The following is a 13,694-nucleotide window of genomic DNA, read 5'->3' on the forward strand; positions in this document are numbered from 1 at the left end:
AGCTAAAGATTAAAAATCATAAATAACAAGCAGTTCAAAGTTATGTGCACACAAATTTAAAATACACTCAGCTGACTCCTATAGGAAGTGCAATTGCTTCTTCTCTCGCAAAGTGGGATGAAGTACGCTGTCTCTTATTCAGAATTCCCTGCTGGTTTGCATGCATTGGTCTCTGAAGTCCAGCTTCATGCCAGGTAACTTTATTTTAGAGGGAGTAGATGTTCCCACTAAACACATGGAGCTGTGTGCTCTTGATACATTTATCTGAATGTCAAGCTCTATTATTACATGCCAAGTCTTGTCCAGCCTGAAGATACACTATGAGTCATGGTGAAGAAAAAGACTCACAGGGTTAAAATTATATTAAGTGATTTTTATAATAGTAGTAGTAGTGGTAGTAACAATAAGTCACCCGGCAAGCTGTTTTGTAGGTTTTGCTTTATTTGCTATTTACAAATACAATTCCATGGGTTGCGTTAGAGGGAACATCTTTTTCATCTTTTGTTAAAACGGGATGCGGTGAGTCTTCCAAGTACACGGGATTCATGATAGATTCAGGACTTAAATGAGATGTGAGACACGTTTTCTTTACACTTCCCTGTCTCAAAGAGCTTAGACCCCTTTGCTATAACCTTCAATAGAGCTACTCCAACAACACATTATTCTGTGGGAGAACTTACTGGTTTCAAATTCATTGCACAGGATCGACTAGCATTTGTTTCCAGGGAACAAGGTAAGCTTCTATTCAAGGTACCAATTACAGTTGGAACTGCAATCCATACAAATGAGTACAGTATATGCATCTCCCTCAACTCCTTCTATGAGCTTAGGACAGGAATTGAAGTGCTGAACATGATTCTAAAACACCAAGGTGAGCCTAAAGTATAGAGATGCTCAAGTTCTGAGAGCAAAGCATTTGGTGATACTACTAAAACATTATATTGGTGAGGATTTTCTAATATAAGCCAAAAATATTGGTGATACACTGGTTAAATAGGTGACAATTTCAATTTGTTCCCTGGGTATTTCTTATTGGAGATAAAACAAAAAGAATGAAATAAAAACAGAGTAGCATGGTCTTTTTTTGTTGTTGTTTTGCTTTATACATTATTTTTTTTGCGGGGGGGGGTCTGGTCGTGGTGCCTGAATTCTAGGCCTGGATGCTGTTCCTCAGCTCTTCTGCTCAAGGCTAGTGCTCTACCACTTGAGCCACAGCACCACTTTTTTCTTTTTGCTTATGTAGTGCTGAGGAACTGAACCCAGGGCCTCAGGCATGCAAGGCAAGCACTCTACCACTGAGCCACCTTTCCAGCTCCTACTTTATATTTTTAATTTAATAACTCTTCTTTATTGTAAAGATACTGTACAGAGGGGTTACAGTTACATGAGTAAGGTAATGAGTACATTTCCTATTGAGCATTGTTACCCCCTCTTTAGTTTTCCCCCAGCATCCCTTCCCTACCTACCTCCCACTTCCTCCCTCCCCCCACCCAGTTGTAAAGTTCATTTTTAACATAGTGTCTTGTACATCTCATTGTTACAATGGGTCAACCTGTATCCTTGTTTCAGCATTTTGTTATGTTTTATTCTTATTGTAGAGGTGAGGTTACAGTTACATGTCATGTAATGAGTACATTTTTTTGAACCATGTTTGTTTTTGAGGTAAGTTCTATGAAGCTTAGGTTAGCCTTCCAATTCACAATTTTCCTACCTCTACCTTCCAAGTGCTTTGATTATTTGTGTGCACCTGGCTAATGATTCTTCTTTATACTACATGGACCTAATAAATCATCAGAATCTGACCTGAATTTAAACACTCTCCCCCTTCGTCCCTTGATCTCATAAGTATTGCTCATCTACAAATACAATCATGTGGCTACATGGACAAGCTTTTACTTAGAATTAAGTTGCATTTAAATATTGACTCTTCCTAAATGTACCCATAGAGTTGTAAAATATTACTTAGCTTCAAAATTATCAGTTCCTTTAATAGCAATAAGAAAAAATGAGAATAGTGCCAACCTACATACATCTAGGCAATAAATGCACCCATACACAGTAACATGTGCATTTATACATAAAGCTCTTATCATGTGTTTTGGAGCAGAATCTATGATGAAAATGGATATGCATAAAGACCTGGTGGATTAGACTTATATAGTGGAGTTGTAAAAGGAAAATGAATAAAACAATATGGAGTATTAGTTACTAGGTACTAGTTAGACTTCCAAAGCAACTTCAAACAAAAAGATTTTAGCATCTTGGTCCTACCTTGCCATAGATTCAACTTTAGAATCTTCTGCACTTTAGAACCTTCTGCTTTTGTCCACAAAAGCAGAGCTATAAGCTAAACAAACTGGAAACTCCCAACCCCTACTAACTTTGACTCAGCCATGGAATGATAGTAAATGAGAAAAAGAACACTCGTTCAACTAGCGCTAAATGTGGGGATGAAGCACAGGACTGGCTCCTGGCGGTCGTCCAGAGCATCAGTCACATGTGGAGAGCATGGACACGGTGTAAATTATTGGGTGATGGGGTGGAGAGAGGACAAATAAAGTCTCCGTAGATTTGGTGTCCACCTGTGGGCAGTTTATGAACAGTGTAAATCATGGGAGAAGGGGAAGAAACACAGAAAATCTCGGTGCACATAGTGTCTGTCCACTAGCAAAGGAGAAAGAATGGAAGGAAGGACTTGAAACTCATCCACACTGGAAGCCCTACATGTTGGTGCTTCCTTTCCCAGACACTCACAAGCCATCAGCGAGCAATTGTCTGGATGAACCGAACATGCAGCACTTTATTCGTGATCAGTATAGTATCTTATTTAATTCTGACAAAAATACCTCACTACCATCTGAATTCTACACATGGAGAAAATGTTACATTAGAATGAGGAGGCTTTTGTTGTACATGTAAGGCTGAAATGTACCTAAAGCTCTGTACCTAAAGTCAGAGCTGTCTCTGCTGGTTATAGCCGTTCCTCCTGCTCCAGCCATCTCACCACATCTTCTATTCAGTATCCCTCATTTAATTCATGGAAAACCTCAAATACTGACTTTAGAATAATGAAGAATGTTAGTAAGTATAAATTGAGTTAAGTTCAATTGAACTCAGTTCTACTATAAATTGATTTAAATTCATTGAATGTAGTAGTTAACCACTCCACCTGGGACCAAAGCTAGACTGCTAACTTGTATTTCTGAGTGGCTACAATTATATTACAACCCTCACAATTCAATTCATACAGAAGTAATAACTATTCAGCTTGATAAACTGATACAAAAGGGCCTAGAACAGTTCCTGGCACATTAGCAACCAGGAATTCACCATGCTAAGAAAAGATTGAATGATTGACAGATTAATCTCACTGACTTCATCTAGAATATTTTGTTAAGATTTTGATATATTTTTTCCAAGTCTTTCCATTTCCTAACAAATGGGGTAGTTTCATTCTTTTTCATGGAAGCATAGAATTCCTCTGTGTGTGTGTGTGTGTGTGTGTGTGTGTGTGTGTGTGTGTGTGTATCACATTTTCTTGATCCATTCATCTACTGAGGGGCATCTGGGTTGGTTTAAATAATGCTGCAATAAACATAGTCATGCTGGTAGCTTTAGTGTGGTCTTGTTTGTGAACATTTGGGTAAATGCCCAAAAGTAGGATTGCTGGTCATAGGGGAGCTCTATGTGGAGTCTTTTGAGGAACCTCCATACTACTTTCCAAAGTGGTTGAACAACTTTACACTCCCACCAACAATGCAGTAGAGTTCCATTCTGTCCACATCCCCTCCAGCATCTGTTGTTATTAGAGTTCTTGATTATAGCCATTCTAACTGGGTTGAGGAGGAATCTCAATGTTGTTTTAAAAAAATTACATTAAGTGAAGTAAGCCAGGCCCAAAGAAACATAGGTCCCATGGTTTCACTTATTTGCAATAACTAGTGTATGTTTGGGACAAGCAGAAAAGGTCAGATAAGATTATCTTAAGCAAAATGAACCCCAAGTTAGGTACACAAATAGTGTTTTCTTTCTTGCTATTGTTTCTAATGTATTTATAAGGTACCATGTGATTTTTTTTGTTGCTTTGTATGTCCCTCCCCCATGGTATAACCCCTGCTTTCACTGTATTTGATGTCAGTATCATTTGGGGAGGGGAAGGAAAAAACAAATTGTTTAAATAGGGATACAGGTGGACCCATTACAACAAAGAGATATACAAGACGTTATGTCGAAGACGAACTTTACAATTTAGTTGTGGGGGGGTAGTTGAGGAGGCAGGAGGGAAGGGATGGTAGGGGGAAAACAAAGGAGGAAGCAACAATGCTTGATAAAAATGTACTCATTATCTTGCTCATGTAACTAACACCTCTGTACAGCATTTTCACAATAAAAAACTTATTTAAAAAGGGAGGAACTGTAAACTAAAATTTTCCCAAGTACCGAAATAGCATTTTTAAAAATAAAATATATAACCCTAAAAAAAGATTTTGAAATCTCAATTTAAGCTAGATAAATGTTTTTTTAAATGCAGATGTGATCCAGAAAGATTCTCTCACTAGACAGTCTGAGGTTCTAGAGATAATTCGTGCACAGTTTTGCTGATGTTCATGCTTTGTTTCGGGAGAATATTGAAACACACGGTATTACCACAATAAAATGATGCCTATTTCTATCCAACCACTTCCATGTCATTGCAGTCATTGAAGCCACAGCCTAAGTAACACTGATGGAGAACAGAACAGAGGTGACAGAGTTCATCCTGCTGGGGCTAACCAATGTCCCAGAACTACTAGTCCCTCTCTTCATCATGATCACCCTCATCTACCTCATCAATGTCGTTGGGAATCTGGGGATGGTCCTGCTGATTCTCTTGGACTCTCATCTCCACACCCCCATGTACTTCTTCCTGGGTAATCTTTCTCTGGCAGACTTTTGCTATTCCTCAGCTGTCACTCCCACCACCATGGCTGGACTCCTTACAGGAAGCAAAGTCATTTCCTATCATGCTTGTGCTGCTCAGACATTCTTCTTCGGAAGCTTCGCCAGTGTGGAAAATTTACTCTTGGCGGCAATGGCTTATGACCGCTATTCAGCTGTTTGCAAACCCCTGCATTACACCACCACCATGACATCAACTGTGTGCATATGTCTGGCTGTAGGTTGCTATGTCGGAGGTTTCCTGAATGCTTCCTTTCACACTGGGGAAACATTCAGTCTCTCCTTCTGTGAGTCCAATGTGGTCCATCACTTTTTCTGTGATATCCCAGCCGTCATGGCTCTGTCTTGTTCTGACAGACATGTGAATGAGCAGGTTCTTGTTTATGTAGCCAGTTTCAATATCTTTTTTGCCCTTCTGGTTATCCTGGTATCCTACCTATTCATATTCATCAATCTTCTAAAGATGAGTTCCTCCGTGGGATACCAGAAAGCCTTGTCCACCTGCGCCTCCCACTTTGCTGCAGTTTCCATTTTCTATGGGACAATCATCTTCATGTACATACCACCCAGCTCCAGTCACTCTATGGACACTGACAAAATCGCATCCGTGTTTTACACAATGGTCATCCCCATGCTGAACCCTGTGGTCTACAGCCTGAGGAACAAGGAGGTCAAAAGTGCATTCAAAAAGGTGGTTGCTGGGAAGGTGGCTCAGTGGTGGAGTGTTTGCTTCACATGTCTGAGGCCCTGGGTTCGATTCCTCAGTACCACATAAGCAGAAAAAAGCCAGAGGTGGTGCTGTGACTCAAGTGGTAAAGCACTAGCCTTGAGCTGAAGAGCTGAGGGACAGCACCCAGGCCCAGCATTCAGCCCCCACGACCGACAAAAAAAAAAAGTTGTTGGTTGCACCATTTATTGAAGTGACGTTCTTTTTCAGTGTCTGCTCTCTGTACCTTTGTCAAAAATCTATTGCCTGCATGCATGCATTCATTCTCAGGTTATCTTCCATACCACTGGTCTGTGTGTTGATTTTTAGGTTTGTTCTATGGATTGTTGTATATTTTAAAGTCAAATACGACGGTGCCCTCAACTTTCATGTTTCTTTTTTACCCTCAGGGTTGCTTTTCCTATTCTGATCTCTGGTACTTTTTTTTGATTACTATTGTGATAGAGAGTGTGTATACATGACAGAAGATTGGGTTAATTTAAATAATTCACTGGGGAATTATAATGTAAACTTAAAATTGTCACTTTCTTCAGTTGAGTAACTGTTCTAAGAGATCTAACTTGAGAATACAGTCTTAGAAAAATTCACATTTTAAAAGAAAGCACATGTTCCCATTGTTGTACATTTTATGGAGAGAAACAGAGATAAAATACCTAGAATAAATTATTTACCTCATATTTACACAATGGAATTCTATGCTTCCATTAGAAAGAATGCTATTGCACCATTTGTAAGGAAATGGACAGACTTGGAAAAAATATATTTAGCAAAGTAAGCCAGACCCAAGGAAACATAGGTTAACATGGTTTCCTTCATGTGGTAATTCGAACATGCCTATAAATCTAAAAGTACACAATAGATAGTAAAAGACAAATAATTATACTTGGACATAATAAATTATACAGGACTCTACACATTCACACAGTGAAACCAATCTTGTGAGAAGATCACAAAGGTTCAATAGCTATGTGCCTATGTTCATATAAAATGGTGTTATCAAAATGAACTCCAAGAAATTGAAGTAAGAGGATTTTATTTTGCTTTTCTCTCTTTTTCTCTCTCTTTCTCTCTCTCTTCCTTCTCTGTGGCTGATTTTGTTTCTGGACATCTTGCCTTGTATGTAAGTTTATCTGTTTTGGTGAGGGTAAAGTGAGACACAGAAATGGTGGGACAAAGGGTGAACAAATGTATCAGTGATACTCACTAGACATTATATTGAAAGTGAACTATACAACTTGTGGAGGAGGGGTCAGGAGGGAAAATTTGGGAGAAAATGAGGGAAGAGGTGATGCTTCTCAAAGAGAAATATACTCATTACCTGACTTATACAACCATAACCCTACTGTATATCACCTTTACAATTAAATAAATAAATAAGTTATATACCTTGACTAATTCATTTGGTAGAATCTGTGTGTTCATTTTACTCTTTTCGGGAGGGACAAAATAGTCACAGTAAAATTTAAAAAAAATGAAAAGCAAAATAAGCTTAAAACTTATCAGCGTACTAGTCACACTCTTAAAGAAAAATTCTAAGATGCAATATTCCCTATTTTTCTTTCTAAAATGCTTGAATCGCTTAAAGTTGTTCATTGATTCTTTGTTTTTACATTTTGATTGGCATTGATTAGTTGTACAAGGGGGAGTTATTTCATTTTGACCCATCCCATATCTGCATCTAAGATACCCTGATCAGACTCACCCCTTCCATCATCCTCCCTAATACCTCCCCCTATTCCCCAAGCTAATCTCAACAGGCTTCAGTGTTCCATTTCATGCACATTGATAGGATTTTGTCCTTACTCAGCCTCCTTCCCCTCTCCGTTCAGCCTCACCACTCCTACTTGTATTCACGCCCCAGACAAGACTTGTCTTATATGACTTATCCCTTTTTTGTATGTGTGCTATTCATTATATCATCTTGCCTCTGCTTCTAAGCCTTTCGTTCTACTTTTTTTCATCCTAATGTCCTTGACATTTCTTCCTGATTCTACCTGTAGACCCTGCCTCCCCAGTCCCTCTGTGTGTTATTCCCTCACTCCATTCAGGTCTCTGCCTAATGAGATGTTATCCTCTCTTGACAGATGTGGCCACTGCTATTAAATGGCCTCTCTTCCCTCCCAATTCACACAGTCTCTTCATTCTGTCCTGGTCCTCCTAGATCCTACCACCGTTCCCTACCATATAACTCATCCACTTGTTTATCATCCTCAACCAGCACTGAAACGTCACAGCAGCAGTAATTTTATGTGCTTTATTTACACAATCCTGCTCGACACCTAAATAGATGTGTATTTCTTTGAGGATTCTTGATGATTATTTGTTAAAAATGAATGGATAAAATTAAGTTATAAATCCAGCGATGTTGCTAGGAGTCTCTGATTGACTGAGAGTCATAATGACTCATCCATACATAAATCTTCCAGTCGTGGAGTGCATTTCAAGGACTACGATTCACTTTCTGATTTGCAAAATAATTTTTATCTATATTCTCACTCGGAGTGCACACTCTCCACTTTCAAGCACTGAATTCCTGGAAATCGCCATCATCATGTAATCACCTCATAATTTGTACTTTGAAATGATGTCTCATTAAGTGGCAAGACACAAGCTAAATAAATACTGTTTAGTAAATCATGTAAAGCAACTAAGTATGAGATTATATAAATGTTTAATGTATAATCCTATTTGGAAAATTACTCCCTATGTGTGAATTACATAATGAATTGAAATGATTCTAAATGCCAATATAAAATATAAACATTGTAATATCCATTGGTAATAAATACACCCTCAATATGCTTATACAGTGTGTAATATTTATGGCTTTAATTTTTATCCACAAGAAGCTCTATAACATGCAGAAACTACCCACAGGGTGTGTTGACCATATCTTCTTTTTCTGTATACAATTAGATGCCATACATCTATTTTTTTTTTACAATAACAATTTGAATGTGCTAGGGTGTCTTTGAGCAGTGCTGAGTATAAAACAAATTTTCACTTTATCTTTTTGGAAATGTTTGCCCTCTTATGACATTTCTAGTTCTCATTAAAATCATGGCCTTTATCTTATGATTATCATAGATTTAGGGAACGTTTTCAAACACAGTGCAGAAAGTTCCCATCTAATACTGTGTCCGTCTGAATAATTACCCTACCCAAGGATCCAAGTCCTAATTCCAAGAAGTTGTAAATATTTCCTTATGTGCAATGAAAGGGAAAAGGGCAATCTGAATAAGATCAGTACTTAAACACTGAGATATTATCATGGCTTATCTTTGACCCCTGTTACTACAAAGCCAACATCTAAGGGGGGAAAAGGTATATTTCCAATAAAGGAACTGTTTTTAATCTTCCAGAAGTTGTACCAAAGGAGTTTCCATTTAACAAAACAGTTTATGGATACAATAGATCTTGATCATGGTCACCCAATAAAGGAACTTTGTAGATTTCGGGATAAAACAACAGCAAAGATGTTGGGACAAGATGGCTTGGGCTGTGTCCAGAGCAGAAAGGAAAGATTAGTGTTTCACTGGGACAAAGGAAGCTGTACACAATGTTGTGTGCTTATTGATGTCAATGGTTACTAGGTAAGAGCCATGATCTTCAAGAGTCATGATCATAGCCAGATGTTTTATTGAATTGGGTTTGTGATACACAGTCAGGCAAGTGTTCCTATATCCTTGTACTAATCTGCATCTTTGCACTTGTTCCTCTTGTCAGACAAATAAGTGGGAGCCCTTTTCTCATTGCTTTCCCTGGCTCCATTTGCCAGGGTTTGACAAGGTGACATTGCATGACTATGACTAGCTTCCCATTTTCTCATAGCTGGTCAAGAACTGTCTCTGAAAGCACTACTGGTTATTCTGTGCTTCAGAATTGATGACCCCTGGGTGCTGGGTTGCACCTGTCCTGCTTGGTGACTGATGGAAATGATTGATGCAAGGACCCTGTGACTGGGTGTGTCAAAACCTTTTAGCTATGTTTGAATATCGGGAGAGGGTGGATGGGAGGAGCATTTGTTAGGCAAAAATCACTGAAAGCCTGTTGTTTAGTTCAAGTCTGTCAGCTCCACGGGTGTTAGTTATCATTCTGAAATTCTAGACCAGTGATATTAGACTGGGTATTGCTTCTGTGGAAGCTGGACATGGGTTTAAAGAAAATAGTTTTTTTGAACATGGGATTTCTTGATAGTTATACAGGCTCTCCACACTTTGTGCCATGCCTCTGGTACTTTTTGTTTGTTATTTGTAGAAAGGGTATCCAGGCTAACCTCAGAACATGATCCTCTTATGTATCCAACATAGCTGGGATATACAGGTGAATACATGCCATCATGCCCTGCTTATTTGTTGAGATTAAATCTTACTAATGTTTTGCCCACGCTGGCCTCAAACTGATCCTTACAATCTCCGCCTCTTGTAGAGTTGGGATTGTAGGTATGAGACATTGTGCTCAACTGAATCAACATTCAAAGAAAATAATCCGATAGAGAAGTAATAGGAACATGATATAATTTACACAGTAGCTGTGGCCTAAGAACCCAAGTCTAAGAGCAACCATAAAAAGACCATGGGGAAAATGAGAGAATTTATAGGTCTCACCTTTAAATGGACAAGTCCTGTGTCATTAGCCTTACCAAGTAAACAGAGCAGCACAGAAAGAAACAAGACTTTCTCACTATTGAAAAGTATGACAAAGATAAAATGAAAAGAAATCTTTTTTTAAAAAAAAACACTGTACACTTTTTATTTTGGTCATTAGTAGGATTTGAACACAGGGCCTTGAGTTTACTAAACAGTGTTATACCACTGAGTCATGCTCCCAATTCTATTTTGTACTGGTTATTTTTGACAAAGTATCCTAATTCCTGCTTGGGCATGATCCTGGACCTTGAGCCATCTATTTGATGCTTCTTCCCAGTATAGCTAATAAGGATATACCAACATGCCCAGCCTCCTCCAGACAGATGGAGTCTCTCAAATATTTCTGTCTGCTCTGACCTGCAACTGTGATGCTACCAATCTCAGCTTCCCACATGACATGACTACAGGCTGGCCTCAAACTATGATTCTTCCAACCTCACACTCCTAGGTAGCTAGGATGACCACTCTGAGCTATTGGCACCCAGCTTTAAAAAGGGTGAGATAGAGCCTCCAAAGTTGTTTTGATACTTAGTCTTAATCATCTGTGTGATTAACAGAAATAAATCTTGTAATACTGCCCAAATGATCCTAATTTATGTTTGATTTTGACAATGAAAGCCTGCACCATTTTTAAAGTATCTATTTTACTTGAGACTTGACATGTCACAAAGAAAAATTCATTTACTTACTTTTCAGTTTGAAGAAACCATTATTTAAAGCTGTAACTAAGCTGATGGATTTGGCTTATTCCTCTTCTCCCATTATTATTCACTATATTATTCTTATATATTATTATTTAGAAGAATAATATAGTATCATAGGTACTTTATATTGTATGTTATCCCCTAGTTGCTGACCTGTTAAAATTTTTCACTCATTCTCTACAGAAGAAAATAAGTTTAATGATCTCTTCATGAATTCACATCTTACATAATAGTATTATATGGTTGTACATCTGTAATCTCAGCACTTGGGAGGCTGAGGAAGGATAATCTAAAGTTCTAAGTCAGTCTAGGTAACATGGTGAGAACTTGTCTTTAAAAAATGTGGTTGACCTGCTTTCACTGTATTTGATGTCGGTATAGTTTGTGGAGGGGAAGGGGAAAAACAAGTCATTTAAATAGGGATACAGGTGGACCCATTGCAACAATGAGATGTACAAGTCGTTATGTTGAAAAATGAACTTTACAACTTTGGTGCGGGGGTAGTGGGGAAGATTGGGTGGGGGGGGGGCGGGTGGAGGATGGGAAGGGATCGGAAGGGGAAACAAAGGAGGAGGCTACAATGCTTGATAAGAAATGTACTCATTATCTTGCCAATGTAATTGTAACCCCTCTGTACAATATTTTCACAATAAAAAATAAAAATAAAAAAATGTGGTTGACATCAATAAATGGGCAAAGGAGTATAAAGAAGACTTCTCAGAAGAAATAAGATGACAAATAAACACATGAGGAAACGCTTGCATCCTTGGCCATAAAGGAAATGCAACTCAAAACAACTTTTGAGGTTCTATCTCACCCGTTTTAAAGCTGGGTACCAATAGCTCAGATACATCACATCTTTCCTTTTGCCAATCATGAATGTGAAATAGCTTTCCACTGGCTTGTGTCTTCCTTCACTGGGTCCAGAAATGTTTTCTAGTTTCCAAATTATGTCTTTTGTTCCCTTGGCTAAAGTTACCCTCAGTGTTTTTTTTTGTTTTTGCTATAGTACTATAAATGAGAATGTTACCATAATTCCTTATTTGAATCATTCCTCATTAACCTGTAGAAGCACAAGAGGGTTTTGTACGTTCATTATGGTATCCTGCAACTTTACTGAGTTTATTGGTTCTAACAGATTTCCCCATGTAGATGTTTTTAGTATTTTCTATATATAAGATGATGCCATCTGTGAACAGAGAAGCTTTTACTTCCTTTCTGATTTGGATATATCTTATTTTTGCCATCTAATTGCTTTGACTAGGACTTCTTGAATTATGTTAAAGAGAGGGTAAGTATGAGTTTTCTGGCCTTGCTGCTGACCTTAGAAGAAAAGCTTTCAGTTTTTTTTTATTATAGATACATTAGCTATGAGCTTCTCCTACTTGGCCTTTATCCAATCTCATTTTTTAATGTGGCTGACCACTTGTCCTGGCATCATTTGTTGAAGGGACTTTTCTTTCCTATGAAATGGGCTTGGCAGTGATCATCCAAAATCAATTGGCCATGGATAAGTGGTTTTTATTTCTAGACTCCGAATAATACTCCATTGATCTAGATCAGTATCCATAAGCCAATTCCAATACTGCTGGGACCTGAGATTTTTTTAAGTGAATTCTATTTTGTCTTTTTCTTTCAAGATTATTTACTAGGAAGGATCTCCAATAACTCCAAATGAATTGCAAGGGTAGTTTTGCCATTTCTGCAAGTTGAACTTTGAAATAAGAATTGTTTATATACATATATATGTATAAATATATATTGTTTATATATGTATATATAGTTTTGAAATATAAGCACCTTTTTAGTAATGTTAAGGCTTTCAATCATAAATAAAAGTTGTGCATTAATTTACTTAGGTGTTATGATATGACCCTCCTCTAAATGCCATGTGTTGAAAGTTAATTCCCATCACAGTCACCTGCAGAGGTAGGACCCTTGGAAAGGCATTGAGTTATAAAAGCTCTACCCTCATTAGTGATTCATACAATAGCTAAAGGGAACTAGCTAAGGCCTTTGTTTTCATTTTTGCTTTGTTTGAACTCAGAGACCCATGCTTGTTAGACAAGTGCTCTACCACTTGAGCCATGCCCCTTGTCCTTTCTGCTTAAGTTGTTTGTCAAGTAAGCCCTTGTGTTTTTGTCTACACTGTCCTCGGACCATGATCCTCCTATCTACACCTCCCACAAAGCTTGGATTGCAGATGTTAACCACGATAGAGAGTTTGTTTGTTAAGATGGGGACTCACTAACTTTTAAAACAAAGCATCCACAGAGCATACCTGAATAAATTCACCCTCTCTACCATACTCTCATTTACTTCCTCTCTTCTTCCTTTTTCATGGGTTTTAGTATCTGTGTTAGTATGTGTCTAATATCCTCTGTCCTCTTTATCCCTCAGTATTCCAACCGTTTGCTCTCTAACCTTCCACCAATCTCCTCCTAGATAGTCCTAAACATTTTTTTGTCTGAGCTGGACTTGAACTATGACCCTCCCAATCTCTTCTTCCTGACACCTGGGCTCATGGGTGGTTTCATTTGTGTTTCTTGCTTGCATTTCCTTTCTATTGCCACATAAGGATATGAGTATAGTACCAATTTGAGGAATACACCATCAACAGAGACCAAACGTTCTGGCATCTTGATCGTGAATTTGCCACCCTCCAAAGCTGTGAGA

General features: G+C 38.2%; 1 protein-coding gene across 2 annotated transcripts; it reads left to right on the plus strand.

The window, feature by feature from the left end:
* Nucleotides 1-4,726: 4,726 nt before the first annotated feature.
* Nucleotides 4,727-11,231, plus strand: LOC105995397 (olfactory receptor 5B2-like). 2 transcript variants are annotated; one of them, XM_013029105.1, is made up of 2 exons: nt 4,727-5,635; nt 11,202-11,231. In XM_013029105.1, exons 1-2 carry the CDS (start codon nt 4,727-4,729, stop codon nt 11,229-11,231), a joined length of 939 nt encoding a protein of 312 aa, XP_012884559.1. The 2 variants fall into 2 exon arrangements, with proteins under 2 accessions (XP_012884559.1, XP_012884560.1); XM_013029106.1 differs by lacking the exon at nt 11,202-11,231 and adding an exon at nt 6,525-6,542 and having other exon boundaries at nt 4,727-5,632.
* Nucleotides 11,232-13,694: the final 2,463 nt, after the last annotated feature.

The sequence above is a fragment of the Dipodomys ordii genome, unplaced genomic scaffold, assembly GCF_000151885.1.
Source record: "Dipodomys ordii isolate 6190 unplaced genomic scaffold, Dord_2.0 Scaffold117, whole genome shotgun sequence".
Classification (NCBI taxonomy): Eukaryota; Metazoa; Chordata; class Mammalia; order Rodentia; family Heteromyidae; genus Dipodomys; species Dipodomys ordii.